Source organism: Lissotriton helveticus, chromosome 12 (assembly GCF_964261635.1).
Source record: "Lissotriton helveticus chromosome 12, aLisHel1.1, whole genome shotgun sequence".
Lineage (NCBI taxonomy): Eukaryota > Metazoa > Chordata > Amphibia > Caudata > Salamandridae > Lissotriton > Lissotriton helveticus.
Genome location: NC_136073.1, coordinates 309736844 through 309752742, shown reverse-complemented (window position 1 = coordinate 309752742; position 15899 = coordinate 309736844). Strand labels below are relative to the sequence as shown.

Sequence of the window (15899 nt, the reverse complement as noted above, 5' to 3'; positions counted from 1 at the left end):
ATCACATTATTTAGGCAGTTAATTCTGGAAACACTATGAGGTCGATTTCGATGGGCAGAATTGCTTCCGCCCGACACCAACTCCGTCCTGGGACCGACCGACCTCTGGTCGGCAGTCCTGACCCCCTCATTAGGATGCAATTGTTCGGTCGCATTCCTGCATTTCCCTATGGGAGTATACATTATGGACGTAAACCGGCAGTAATACATGGTCCCATAGGGAAATGGGAGGTGCTGTTCATCACTGCACACCATGACAGGGACCTCAAGGTGCCTGCCAGGGGTTGCAGGGATCAACAGGGGTGCCCCTCGGCCCCCAACTGGAGGCAGCGCACCCAAGGGGGCACTGCTGGGGGCCCCCAAACACACTTTCCGACAAGATTTCCATGTCGGACAGGCCGGCATGGAAGCTATGCCGTAAACCGTGCATCTTAATCCCAAGGGAGGAAAGGTCCTTTGGGATTACGAGCCAGTTCTGAATGGTCGACGGGCTCCTTGAGCCTGTCGGAAGCCAGCCGGAATGACCGGCTTGTTTAGTTTCTGACCACCAGCATTGTAAGGTGGCGGTGGGAAAGTAAACCAAGCAGCCCATTATGATGCGGCCAGGAAGGCTCCGTCCGTTGGTCAAAGCCTTTCCGGGCTGCATCGTAATTGGCCCCTTAATATCCTAAAACATTCAAGCCGACCAGCTTGCCCAAAAGAAGATGTAATTATTTATTTGTATCTATTATAATGAATGACATATAAAAAAGAAATTAAATGGATTGCCATATAAAGTAGCACCCACTGATGAATACATTTATTGGCAGCAGAATTGTACAAAGACTGTCAAATATATATTCTGTCTGTGCCCTAGAAATTAGCACTATGTGCTGCATAATTTCACGGCCTGTGTATCATTATTTCAAATTCAGCAAAATAATATAAATTGCATGACCACATTTATAGACCCCCCCCCCCAATGGTGTAACTATATATTCTTTTTCTAAAGTGCCGACAGGTACATCTATAAACACAAATAGACAGACAGACAGACGAACACACAAAAACACACACACAGCCATGTACAATACATTTTTTATAACATTAAAATGGCTCTCATTCATTACTGCATTGCTACTTTTTCAGAGACCAACCTCTAATTGTACTCACACTGTCCTTGCTTTCGCTGGAACTGTTTTGGCTACCTGGAGAGAATGTAGAATAAATAAAAAATGATCAAACTGTGCAGTTTATAAATTATGCAAAGTTATACAGACGATAGACCACAGAACACTAGGTATGCAGCATGAGAAAAGACAGGGTCACTCACATTTAAATAAAACTCATCGAAACCGGCATGATTCCAATGAGATATTTCAGAATCACTAGCCAATCCCATGGGCCTCATTTTGAAACAGGCAGTGGGACTTTCCCAGTGGCTGCAGGAGGCCACCGGCTCCATACCCAACCACATGGCCCATAACGTGTGGTAGCTGCCTATGGGCATTATATGTTGAACATTAAGGCAGCTGTGATGCTAGCGGCAGCAGTATTTCCCTCTCACCACCCCTCACCTCACTGTGGCAGTTTGATGCATTTTCTGCCTTCCATTGCACACCATGAGGGACTACTTTATATCTGAAAATTACACTTTCATCACACATTTAACTGTTTACCTCATACATTCAGTGTAGAGAGACAGTCTACCTGCCATATATAATCTATCATACCTACCATAGCTAAACTACAGTACCTATCTACCAGAACCAAGCTAGCAAACTTAACTACCATCCCTCCATACCTAACCTACCATAAAATAAATAACTTCAATACCTAATCCCAGAGACATTTTAAGGCAGGGGCAAAGTGGGATCTCGCCCAGGCCCCTGCCATTCAGGGGCCCCTAGTTTGAGCCAGTTCTGTTCTGCAGTGAGACTTGCCCTGATGACATTGAATAATTCTTAAACAGATTGTTTTAAATGCTGAGGGCACGAAAGAGCTAAAGTTGGATCAGAAATTAAAAATTATCTCGAACAGGGGCCCCCAAAATATGTTTGGCCCATGGCCCCAAAAACCTTAAGAGGTCCCTGCCTAATCTACGTACAACACCTTTCATTCCATATCTACCTATTGTACCTAACCTACCATACCAACTATATCTACTTACCTAACCTACTAGATCTAACCTTTAATACCTATAACCCCTACCTACCTACCGTACAGACTAACAAACCTCGCTGAATACCTACCTACTACACATACCATGTCTAACCAACCATACCTAATTGCCTGCCATACCCAACCTACTTTATCGAACCTAGCATACCTAACCTAGCATGTCTGCTGTACCTGAACTACTGAACCTACCTACTACACTTAACCTACCATAACTAGCCCACAATATCTCGTCTACCTGCAACACATACATCCCTTATCTCTTGAACATACCTACCTAACCTACTATACCTAAACTACAACACCTAACTACCCTGCTCACAACATGCTTCCCTACCATACATACCATGCTTAACATTCTATATTTAATTGCCTAACACACCTTACCTATCAAACCTACTGTATCCTGCTTAAACTAGCACACCTACCAAACTTACCTGCCCAGCATACCTAAACTACAATAACAAACTACCACATTCATCTATTATACCTACCCAGCATTCATACCTCCTTACCATATGTGCATATTTGCACAATTAAAACAAAAGTAGGACCATTTTATTCTTAATTATAAAAATACATGTTCATTTGCTTTCAATTAACAAAAATCTTACAATCCATTAATTATTTCTATGCTAATGTTGCATGTCAATACATGTATCTATTATATTCTAACCATATTGTACAAATAATTAACATGCAACACAAGATCATTCTCTTTTAACATTAAAAAAAACAACTAACAGTTGTACAACATAAATAATAAGCAAGACCTATTGGCATTGCTAATGCGTTTTATATTCATTGGAATCATCAGACCTGCCATGTCAAGCATTCTACCATTAATGTAACATGGTTTTCTTTTATCTTGGCATGCATCATGAAATGTGCATCTCAACATCAACTCACTGAGTGATGATAGAAGCATAAGGAAGTGGGGCTGTGTGGCACAGATTTAAAAAAGCTAGGCCCGAGTGTGAATGGATTAATTGGAGTAAGTTAGGTAATTCCACATTACTCCTTGACACAAAAATACCGATATTAAAGCGATTAATTATGCCTCCTCTATGTATGTATGTAGTTTGACAATCTTATTTCTATAGCACAGACCTAGCCAAAAGGCAGCGAGTTCTGTACATGGTCAAAGGGAAACTTAAATTCAGCGAGTAACCGGAAAGGAAGCTCACTTGTGAATAGTTAATGCATTGTGATGTAGTGTCCTTTAAAGAGGTAAGTCTTCTACACTTTGCTATATTGGTGCAGTCATTATGGATACAGGGAGGTAGTTCCAGATTGTGGGTGCATAGATGGAAAAGGCATGTTGTCTTGTTTATTTATTTTTTTACATTTCTTAGTCTGCAGTCTGATAGTGTGCTCACTGCGGGTGTGCCAAGAACCACCAGAGATGGTAAGCTCATCTGCAAGGTAATTGGGGTGCTGTTTTGATGGATTTTTTAAATGATGCTGTATGACTGCTCTCAGCGTCCCGAGCCTACCTCGGGTGAGAGGGACGCATGGCTTCCGCAGAGCTGGGAATCTGTGAATGGGCCTCTGTGTTCTCAATCTAAACTCTCCCTTGGGAGGGCTCTATCTGGAGACACCATCAGCGACTCCATATTTCCAGTCCTTTCACTCTCCCAGAAAACCTTGCGAGGATTTGTGAGGAATAATATTTTCCCAAATTCAAGATGGTTGTCACAGTATTGCAGTCTATAACCTTTTCCTCAAACCAACATGGGCTCTTAAGTATTTCCTATTCCTTTGGCCTATATGAGGAGAGGAATTGGTTCATCCCTTGCTTTGCAAGATGCTGTGTACACCTGCAGTCCTCCTCCAGTGCTCCTAATTGAGTGGCAGTTCTCACCTGGGGCTTTGCGAGATCTCATCCAATCATCTTACTTCTGGATTGATGTGCTCCTCCAGTCCTCTTCAGGTCCCTCCTTGGAATTCTTCTGGAGGGATCTTTTCTTCTCCAGTGGTGACTCTGGCCTCGAGTCCTGGTCAACATTGGGTAGCGTTCAAGTCTGGGACTTCCATGTCCACTCTGAGTTTTTTTGCCTTCAGACTTTTTTCTCCTTTCGGGCCTTTTTTGGGAGAAGCATTCTGATTAGCCGCTTCCTAATGTCAGCAGCAATGTGGCTCCTGGAAGGGGTTGCCCATATCTCTGGTAGACTAAGACAATAAAAACATGGGCCACTGGACTGAGTTGCAGCCAAAAACTCTCCATGAGTCATCAGCTTCATGACAGATGCAATTGGTTTTGATGACAGTGTGGGCCGACAAGGAGAGCCACTGGAGGTCCCTCAGGATGCAGGTGATGTGTTCATATTTCTTCAGGCCCTGGATGAGATGTGCTGTGTTCTGTAGAACGCTACTAAGGGGTGCCAATGTGGAGTCATGGAGGCCATGGAGTAGGGCATTACCACCATCCAGATGTGAGAGTACAAGTGCTTGAACAGCAATTCTGAAGTCGCTTTCTAGGAGAAATGGTTTGATTTTATTTAGAAGAGAGAGCTGGTACCAGGTCGCCTTTGTTTTTTGGCAATGTATTTCTTGAGAGACAGGCTGATGTCAAGAGTGAATCCAAATAATTTGGCATTCGGTGAGAGTTAGGGTTAGAAGTCATCAAGGTTCACGTCATTCAGCAAGATTTGTATTGTATCTTGTTTGTGGTTCTTGGCAAATAACAGAAATTCTGTCTTAGTTTGGTCAAGCTTCAGGTGTGTGCTTCACAGTCAGGTCTGGCTGATTAGTAAGCACTGTTTGAGGTCTTGGATGTTGAAAAGAAGTTACCTAACAGATGTCTGAAGAAGAGGAGACTTTCAAGTCAAGTTGTGTATCATCACCATATTGGTCAATTTTGATGCTGTCATATGTGAGTAGAGCACCAAGCAGCTTCATGTAGAGGTTAAAGATGGCATGAGAGAGTATGGAACCCTGGAGGACTCTACATGAAATAGGGAGCTTTTGAGACCTGGAGGTGCCCATGTGAACAAACTGACATCAGTTGGAAAGATAGGAGAAGAAAGAGTGAAGGACACTGCTGGTGAATCCCATTTGCGACTTGAGGTTGTGTATGTGGGTAGGATAGCCGACTGTGTTGAAGGCAATTAAGAGGTCCACCAGGATCAGCAAAAAGGGGACATCTTCATGTGCGGTAAGAGGGCATTGTCTATGATATGTAAGATGGCGTTCTCTGTGCTGCAGCATGATCTGAAGCCAGACTATTAGTTGTTCATGTGGTGGTTAGCTTCGATGTGATCTTGGAATTGAACATAGACTGCTTTTTCAACAATAAAGGTTTACGAGAGGAATGACAAAACAAAATGCTATTTGAAAGGATGTATCTAGTTAATTCTATGTGTGTTCTTCCCATGAATTCCAACTTTGGTTGTTTATTTACACTATACCTGTTTACAGACCAATAGGGCAATCAAGCAATAATGTTAGGGCTGGGCAGACAGGTCAGCGTGCAGCCCTTTTCTTGCTGTGTGTGGGACTGTTTTATGGTGTAGTGGTCTGTTTTTTGCTTTTGAGTTTCCTGAAATTACCAGCAATCTCAAATCCATGCAGTTTTCCATACCTTGCAAAACACTTACACAACATGTTTTTACAAGTTCAAACCTGACCCATTTTGCAAACATGGGCCTTTTTTTAGCTAGCTGATTCACTAATGGGAGCCACTTTTATTTTGGCGCCCGGGCCTATTTTCTGACCCAGTCCAACCCAGCTTGTATATTCTGACTTACTGCCACCCGACCATGAGTTCTGAACGCCAGGCTCTACTCGACCAAGATGTAACATACATAGTTTGGCATTTTAAATGAGTGTAAATTCCGCCTTTCATAATGTGCTGCCTGTGCCCTAGTTGATGCAGGTACATTCATTTCCTTAATGTGTTTCCAGAAAACTGAAGGCACTACCGAGCGCCCGCGGGGAGTCCTGTGGCAGAATGTACTGTGCTTCTTGACTTTAATAAAGGGTAGTAATTCAGTTTCAGAAACTCTTAGCACACCAGTTCTGTGAAATGAGGGAGGCGCTGATTCTGTGCACCGGCTAACAACGATATAAAGTATTTATACCGCTATCAAGAGACGTGCTCCAGTTCTCTCTGCTGCGAAAACAGCATCTTGAATGTCTGACGGTGCTAACAAGGATTATTTTGCTTGTATTTAATCCACGTCTTATGTCATGTTTCTATCATGTACGACTCCTCATAATCAAATAGATAACATTTCGAAAACTCTAGGCCTGTTTGCTGCTAGATCTAAGTGCTCTGATACATTCTCTAAGTGAAGCAATAAGTACGTGTTTTATCTCTAATATTAACAACTTTGATTTGAATTTGAAATGTTATTAGGTGTTTACCTACGTTCACAAATCTGCTTTTAGGGAAATTGCAACAGTGATGGAATGTGCTGAGCTTAATAGGGTCTGCTGAAGTAATGGTTGAGGCTTATCTCTGCCTAGTAATTTTGAGACACTAAAAGGCTTTTTTTTCTTTTTGCTGGCAAAATATTTTTCTAGATTTCTACCAACAGATGGTGGTGGTGGGGGCGGCGGGCGTGTGTGTGTGCGTTCTTGTGTGCGTGCGTCCGTGTGTGTGTCTGTGTTTTACTGGGGCGTGGACCTGCACATGAGTCTGTATGTATGTTTTTATACAAGTAAAATACTCCTATATAAACACCTCACGTTCTTTAGGGGAGAAGAAACATATATATTTAATTGTGATTTCTTTGCAATATAAGTTTTTGGGGTGCATCAACACAGCGCTCTGACACACAGTGCTTTAGTTACCAACAAATAGTATGCCAAAGTGTGTGTGCATAAGAGACTGTGCGCACACATCTCTGTGTGTTGAGACCTAAAGCAAAGGTGCTGGGACTTAGATAACTTGCCTGGGGACTCACATTTTAGTAACTGTTCTTGATACATTGTTGGCATCATTAACAAATAAGTTTGTGCACGAGAGTATAATTTATATGCGCAAAAAGCAATGAAATTACTCATCCTGATACAAAGAATTAGGATTTGGGAAATGAATTACATGGCTGATGGTCGATTGCTGGAGCAGCAGCTTTTAAAGGTATGTTTACATTTTTTGAAGCCAGTCTCAGGCATTATGGTCCGACTGAATACCTTTTTTTTTTGTTTTGTTTAAGAAAGTTTTATTAGCATTTTGGATTAAATACAATACATATGTCATAAATAGGTGGATGAATAAAAACATGAAGAAGGATTACAAAACATATGCAATGAGTAATCAAACTAATATTAAAAAGGTTATGGAGAGAAGGAGAAAGGAAAAGGGGGGAGATATGTGGAATAGAAAAGAGAAGAGGAAAAAATAAAAAAGAAAAGGAAGAAAAGGCAGAAGAGGGAAGGGGAGAGGAAAGATAGGGGAAGGTAGGAGTGAGTGGGAAAACTAAGAGTCATTCAAGGAAGAGAGTTGGAAGAAAGATAAGAAGTAAAAGGGAGCCAAAGGAGATCGGATTTAATTTTCAGGGGGATAGAAGAGGATGAAGCGATAGCAATCCTATGTTCATCGCAAACAAAATTCCACCAAGTGTGAACTGAGATTTTAGAATTATCTTTCCAACTGAATACCTAATGGTGATCAGTGTGATGATTGCCTTACACAGGTTTATATATGTATTTTTTAACATCAGTATGAGTGCGGTCCAAAATGTTTTAGTTTATTCTTCACAGTATCCACTGTGACTGATAAAAAACCTCAACAATGTGTGTCTGCTGGGGACTAGAGCACTGAGGTCATGCTGAGGTGCAGTTGCCAGTCTCAGGGAGTCCCTGAGAATTGCAGTGTTGTCACTGAAGATTTGCATCAGGTTGTCGCATAGTTTTTGTGAGAGTGCCACATTTGGTACACTAGTCAGAAACATGTTTACTGGTAACCAGTAGAGTTTTAATGCCTTCAACAACGCGTTTGTGCAAGTATCACTTTTTGCTCTGCATATAGCTAAGTTGTAGCCTTTATTCTGAAAGTGACATGCAGTTCTATCAGAAGCCACTTGCAGTGGCTTTAAAAAGTTCTATATCCACATTTCAAGAGCAAAACATCTTGCAAGCACCCAGAACCATTTGTTGCGCCTTTCTTTGGATGGTTTGTCTTTCTTTTTCAACCTTGTCCACTACAGCAGTAGTGATTAGGAGCTACAGTTTCAGGATGGCCAGGGTTCTTCAGGGGTGGGCAGGCTCTTATATTTAAAGGCATAAAGGAAGTCATCCTCTTGTTCGATTCTTGACTAAGGAACCTGAAGAATTAGGAGATGTTTCGTCCTTTTTATGGTCAATGTGTTCTGTGTGATGAGGTTCCTATCTAACCTATAACGAGCTTGCCCCCTGATGATATAAAGTTTAGGGATTTAATGGGGACATCAATTTGAGGCGCATGTAAGTTTTTAACACATATGTACGTTTGTAAAACATATGTACGTTTTTTACAATTGTGAGTAGCTCAGATTGTCTATGCTTCCTACAATTCCTTGAGCGTAGGTGTTCTGGGAGTCCCCTCTCCAGATGGTTAAATCTAGTAGGATTATGGAACAGGCCGAGGTAAAGTCCAAGAGATCAGTAGGATATCACCAGATGAGTTTCTAAAGGGGTGGAACATGACTGCAGTTAAGTAAATCTTCAAACCATTCAATATGTGGACTCATGAGTTCTTTGCAGGTAATAGGGGACAGGCCAGTTAGTGCTATCGCTTTCACAAAGCCGAGTCCCCGATTTTTAAGCTGAGGTTGCAACCATCTGGTGGGATATCCGATATGGCTGAATGGACAGGTTTTTGACCCACGTTCCCATTGCAGCAGGGAGATGATGTACATGTTTGACAATGATGTCTTGAGAGTTTATGAAATGTTGACTAAATAATTCGGAACTTTACTTTTGATCTCAAACATCACTTACACGTGACTCTGAATCACTTATGAAATGTAAAAGTTCTGTGGTGGGTAATCTAACCTATACTGAAACATTTGAGAAACATACAGCAGAAGTGACAAATAACCTAGGAGGCAGAGAGTGGAATGTTTTTCGCGACCTTAGTAAACTCTTGCCTCTTTTTTGGAGTAATGAACTCTGTTTCAAAGTGGCAAACAGGTATTTTATGTTTAACCTAAAGCAGTGTGTAAACCACCCAAAGAAATGACCACAAGTGACCGTACACGATTTCATGTCAGGATATTTTTCATAGAAGCGTTGACTGACATAAATGTTGCGCCCTAAATGCCTTTTGCAAAAATATTGTCCAATTAGGTGTTCCTTTGTCTATTATTGATAGTACGTGAGATACATTATTAATGTCAGAAAATATTCTGACAATGATATTCTGCTACCACGCCCAGTACAATTGGACTAGAAATGGCACTGATGATTGTAATCAAAGTAGAGAAGCAGCAGGAATTAATAACAATAATAATGACTTGCTCTATCTAATACATTTCCATATTTTCAAACTTTCCAAAATGTCATCCTAACATTGATGCCAGTAGGGATATAGAGGTTTTATGATGATAAACTGCTTGAATCAGACCTTTCTGACAGATTTGACAAAACCGAAGATGTCCTTTTTAAGCAATTTTGGCATTTTAATGCAAGGAAAAAGCAGGTACTTTACTATTATTGTTAATAGTATTAAACACCCCTGACACTGCATATAAATCTACAGGCACCCACCCTGTCAGGGGCCTTATTAGATATGGATCTATCTTTTGTGTCTTCTACCTCTTGGAACGTAATAGCCACAGCTTGAGGGAAGTCACCATCGTGGATACATCCATGAGTCAGATCTCCCAGTTGCTCCACCTCATTTCTGTCTAAAACGTACAATTGGCTAAAATAATCCACCAACCAATTTTCTTGCAATTGGGCCTCCTTTGGTACAGCAATTTTTGACTTGCACCACTATTTTTAATGCTGTGATGTTCTCTGATGTGCCTGCTGCTTCTTTATACTTTGTCGGGTAGAACAACCGTCAGTTGAGGATACTTTGAATGCAATCTGAAAATTAAGCTCTCAAACACGCATCATATGAACAAGTGATCAATACTTAATTATCTTGGCACTTAACGAATAAGAACTGAGATGGATGGTTAGGTGATGTTATTTATATCAGAATTACTTCATTCAATGATACATACATTACAATGGTAGACTGTCAAGGTCAATTATTTACAGGAATATAAAGTGTGTAGGGGTGACAATTGTGCACGGTGCTCAAGTGGTGAACAATATGTACAGTGTAAGCAGGTTAGTTTATATATACAAGTGTAGTATAGGCCAGATGCTGATTTCAATCCAGAGATTCCTATCTTCTGTGGTATTGAATCCTGGTAGTACTGGACCTAGCGTAAGCGTCGATGTTTCAACCCTATGGTGCCCCAGTTGGTGGTCACGGCGGTTCTACCTCAAGACAGGTAGGGGGGGTTGTTCGATGACAGTCTAAAATAAATGGCGATGCATGTATAAGAGAGACTGAAGGTGCATAGAAGTATTACACCATGTAAGAGGGGCTGAACTACTCGCCCTCCTGAAGGCCTGAAAATTCTCAGCCTGGAACGATGGGGCGCGAAGAGGTTCTTTGCGTGTCCCTAGGAATAACAATCTGTGGGAGAGGGACGGTTCCCAGTTGGGCGCTAATCGGGCTAATCACATATTGGAAAGTCAGAGCGTTAATGATGGGATGCTTAACTCAGAGTCTGCCCACAGCAGAAGTGGTTATGTGCTGTAGCGCAGTTGTTTAAGACAAGACTTGCGCTGAAGTACGTCTGCGCGTGTATTGCAAAGATGTCATGCGGGAATCTGCAGTGAATTGTTTAAACAGGGGGCATGTCTGACCTATTGACAAAAGGTGCATGCTGAGATCTGGGCGTGTAATACACAGATATCATGCGTGAATCTGAGGTCATCCATTTAAGAAGGGGGGATATCTGACCTATTGACGAAAGGTGCATGCTGAGATCTGCTAATCCCAGACCGATCCGGAATGGTTAAGTCCTGGTTCGGTGGTGATACATGAAATTAAGAGCAAACACATGCGAGGATCCAAACATGCAGATTAAAAGAACTGGAAAACAGCAAGATTGATTCCGATTTATCCTCACTGTGAAGGGGTGCAGCGGAGTGATTAAAAGTGCGGGCCTGGTTCAGTACAGAGCATGGTTCAACAAGTGATGTATTTATAACTGGCGCCGTGAGTGGGTTGATGTGGTTAAAAAGGGGGATCTATTTACGAAAATGCGCAGTGAGTTACATTTGTGGAGTCGGTTACGTTAGTTAAAAAGAGGTGCAGTGGCTAGTGCGCTAGTCGCATATAGGTCCCGATCGGGGTGGGCAATCCTGGCCAAGGGCTCACCTTAATTTTGGAGTATTCAGAGATCGGAAAGATGGTCCATGGTCCCATCCATCTTCTGCTACGAGGGGATACCGTGCCATGAATGCCTAGTAATGTACCCGAAAGGTGACGTGGCCGCGAAGACGCGTGTACGTTGCAGCCGGGATCGGTTGCCTAGAGACGACGTTTGTGTCCAGTAGTGTAACACGCAAGCTGCGTGAGCACGGGCGCTGAAAGTCAGTGTGCATTTACAAGGTTTCAATTGGGAGTTCACAGTCTAACCCCGTATTCTCGGCTATGGAAAGTGGAGATTGCCTAGCAATCGAGTATGAGACAACTAAAAGGACTGCATCACCTTCGTGGGTATAACGCATAAACCTGAGTTTTATCTGTCGTGTTGTCATTGCATTAAAGATTAGTATCAATGTCAGGGTGGCATAAATATTAATGGGTTATTCTGGCCACAGAAACGATACAATATGTACAGCCATGGTTTAAGTACATACAATTTCTCCGTGAGGGTATTTTGATCACAATTTATCTAACCATATAGGATTGTAGAGTAGGTTGTATGAGTGTGGTAAAGAACAACAAAAACATTGCTAGAGTATTTTGACCACAAAAGACGATACAAATGATACAGCCATAAATTAAAGTGTATGAATTTCTTTAGAAACCACCAGTATGTTATGTACACACATGCTATACTGTAACCACATAATGGCAGGTGTTAGTAGCCATGTATTAGGATTAATTTACAATGTTCATAACAGAATAAATAAGTAAAAGGGAGGTCTCCTCTCAGATCCAATCAGGGACGAGGAGAAAGCAACAAGGAAAACAAAGGAATAGTCCGTAGTAGGCCTAGATTTTAGGCAGAGAAAAGGAATATTTTCCTTTTAGATGATATGGACAAAGAATGAAGGGGAGTGAGCCGGCAATAAGCCTATAGATGCCATAACCACATGAAAAATACATCACAATAACTGAGGGAAAAGGTACAAAAAACAATTCATAACACAAGCTTTAGGAAATTGTACAATATTTAATTCACGAAATACAAAAAATAAATATATAGTGCCAGTAAAATACAATTTAAAAATGTACTTTGAAATGTACATGAATACACAAATGAATTAAAAAGCATGAACACAAGTTGTCGACGCAGCGTTTCGGTGTCTAAGATGTAACCTTCATCAGGACAGGGTTCTTAAAATGGAGAAGTATAGATCCTCTCTGTTTGATTCAGTGTTACTATTGTAACTTCACACCAGGTGGTGGCACATTCCTTTCACGAACAGAGAGAGGCGAGGTAGCAGGGAGGCCGGAGCATTCTTGAAAGCCTGGTGAACAAACCTACCTGATCTGGAGACAAATGATTGCGTCGCACCAATTTAACGCTGCGATAATCCAGCACAAAAGGGACTAACATATCCCTACAAACAGGAATTCAACTAAACCTACATGACCTGATACTAACAGTAAGCTGCTTATCAACGGTGGCTACCTCCACTCTCCATCTCTGCTTCTTAATCTTGAGGAGACAACAGCACCATTATAGAAAATTACCAATTGATTAAGGTAATACTATATAGAATAAATTGAACCATTTCAGCGGTGTTTCTAATTCAAGCGTACACCAAGAGACCCCTTTTTAAGAACCGTCCTATCACCCAAAGGAATGTGCCACCACCTGGTGTGAAGTTACAATAGTAACACTGAATCAAACAGAGAGGATCTATACTTCTCCATTTTAAGAACCCTGTCCTGATGAAGGTTACATCTTAGACACCGAAACGCTGCGTCGACAACTTGTGTTCATGCTTTTTAATTCATTTGTGTATTCATGTACATTTCAAAGTACATTTTTAAATTGTATTTTACTGGCACTATATATTTATTTTTTGTATTTCGTGAATTAAATATTGTACAATTTCCTAAAGCTTGTGTTATGAATTGTTTTTTGTACCTTTTCCCTCAGTTATTGTGATTTATTTTTCATGTGGTTATGGCATCTATAGGCTTATTGCCGGCTCACTCCCCTTCATTCTTTGTCCATATCATCTAAAAGGAAAATATTCCTTTTCTCTGCCTAAAATCTAGGCCTACTAGGGACTATTCCTTTGTTTTCCTCATAACAGAATAAAAACACACAACAGGACATTCCTACAGTAGACCCATTTGCTTGGCTATCTCTTCCTGTTCATTCAGTCCATTGGCCACTGAGTTCAAAATGTGTATCCATTTACACTCCTTACGATTGAGAGCTGCTGCAATGGAACCACCCCTTGGGTTGGCGTTGATCTTTTCCATCACCCTCCATCTAATACTCTCTGGTGTGCGGTTCAGGGTAAGGAAGTGTTCTACAAGTGGAGCTCCCTGTACTTTGCATCTGATCTTACTCATGTGCTGCAGGACTCTTGTTTTGACCTTCTTGGTGGTCTGACCAATGTATGGTGTGTTACGACATTCACACTGTTACAGTTAGTCAAGGAGGGCAACTTGTAGGTTTTGTTGTTATGCCTAAGCGTGTGACCTTCCATGCATGAGGGGCAGGCTTTACATGTGCAACTTTTGAAGTGTCCCAGTAAGGGCGGAAGTCCAAGTTGGCCCCGTAAGTCTGATTGTTTTGGAGGTTCCAGCTAGGCTTTAACCACAATGTCCTTCACGTTCCTTCCCCTCTTAATTGCAAATAACGGATTCTCATTGATGTTCAGTTCAGATGCAACCAGGTTCCAGTATTTTGTGACAATCTTCTTTATGTCATTGCTTTTTGAATGGAATGTGGTAACACACACTATGTTGTCCCTGCCAGTTTTCTTTTCTTTAGGTATCAGTAGTTGTTCTCTTGGGCAGTACCAAGCCCTTTCTTTGGCACCTTTCAGGAGCCCTGATGGGTAGCCACGTTCTCGTAGTCGCTTTGTCAGGACGTCCGTCTCTCTGAAGAAATCCTCCCTTCTTGTGCAATTTCTCCTCATTCTCAAATATTGTCCATAGGGCAAATTGTCTCTTAGGTTGCGAGGATGATGTGACTCATATTTCAGCAGCGTGTTCCTTTCTGTTGGTTTCCTGTAAAGGTCACAATAAAGCGAGCCATTTTTCACTTTGAAATTTATGTCTAAAAAGTCTATGATTTGGCAATTCGCCTCAACATCCTGAAAGAGCTCTCCAACCCCAACGCCGGAAACAACGACATCACCCCATCGCAAGACCTCTGCAACTCCCTCGCCTCGTACTTCCACAACAAGATCGCTGACATACACAACAGCTTCAGCACACAAAAAACGCCCCCCAAGACCGCACCAACGCACCCCACCACCACCCTCAGCGACTGGACCCCAATCAGCACCGAAGACACCATCCGCACGATGAACTCCATCCACTCCGGATCTCCGACCGACCCCTGCCCTCACCACGTCTTCAACAAGGCCGACGCCGTCATCGCACCCCACCTGCAGGACATCATCAACACCTCCTTCGACACCGCCACCTTCCCGGAGAGCTGGAAGCACGCCGAACTCAGCGCTCTACTAAAGAAACCAAAAGCGGACCCCACCGAACTCAAGAACTACCGCCCCATCTCGCTCCTCCCGTTTCCAGCCAAAGCCATCGAGAAGACAGTCAACAAGCAGCTGGCCGCCTTCCTCGAGACGAACGGATCCCTCGACCCCTCAAAGTCTGACTTCCGGGCCAACCACAGCACCGAAACCGCCCTCATCGCTGCCACCGATGACATCCGAGCCCTGCTGGACAACGGAGAAACAGCGGCCCTCATCCTCCTAGACCTCTCCGCGGCATTCGACACTGTCTGCCACCGCACCCTAGTGCAGCGCCTCAACAACGTCGGAATCCAGGAGAAGGCGCTGGATTGGATCATCTCCTTCCTCGTTGGAAGGACACAGAGAGTTCGCCTACCCCCGTTCAGATCTGCAGCAACAGAAGTCATCTGCGGCGTTCCCCAAGGCTCCTCGCTCAGCCCCACCCTCTTCAATGTCTACATGAGCCCCCTTGCGGCCATCGCACGCTAACACAACCTCAACATCATCTCCTACGCCGACGACACACAGCTGATCCTCTCCCTCACCAACGACCCCGCCACCGCCAGAGCAAACCTACACCAAGGGATGAAAGACGTAGCCGAGTGGATGACGGCCAGCCGCTTGAAACTGAACGCAGACAAGACGGAAGTCCTCATCCTGGGCTCCTCGCCCTCCGCCTGGGACGACTCCTGGTGGCCCCCCGCCCTGGGCACCGCACCCAAACCGACAGACCACGCACGCAACCTGGGCTTCATCCTGGACTCCTCCCTCTCCATGACCAGACAAGTCAACGCCGTCTCCTCGTCTTGTTTCAACATCCTGCGCATGCTACGTATGATCTTCCGGTGGATC

The 15899-nt window shown here is 42.9% G+C and overlaps 1 protein-coding gene across 1 annotated transcript in view; it reads right to left on the bottom strand.

Annotated features, from left to right (window-relative positions):
- The window catches only part of LOC144798021 (polycystin-1-like protein 2), an 849694-nt gene that overhangs the window by 658338 nt on the left and 175457 nt on the right, over window positions 1–15899 (bottom strand). The window contains exon 9 of the mRNA XM_078668807.1: window positions 1152–1186. Coding sequence (XP_078524933.1) covers window positions 1152–1186 — 35 coding nt within the window. The remainder of the gene's footprint in view (window positions 1–1151; window positions 1187–15899) is intronic.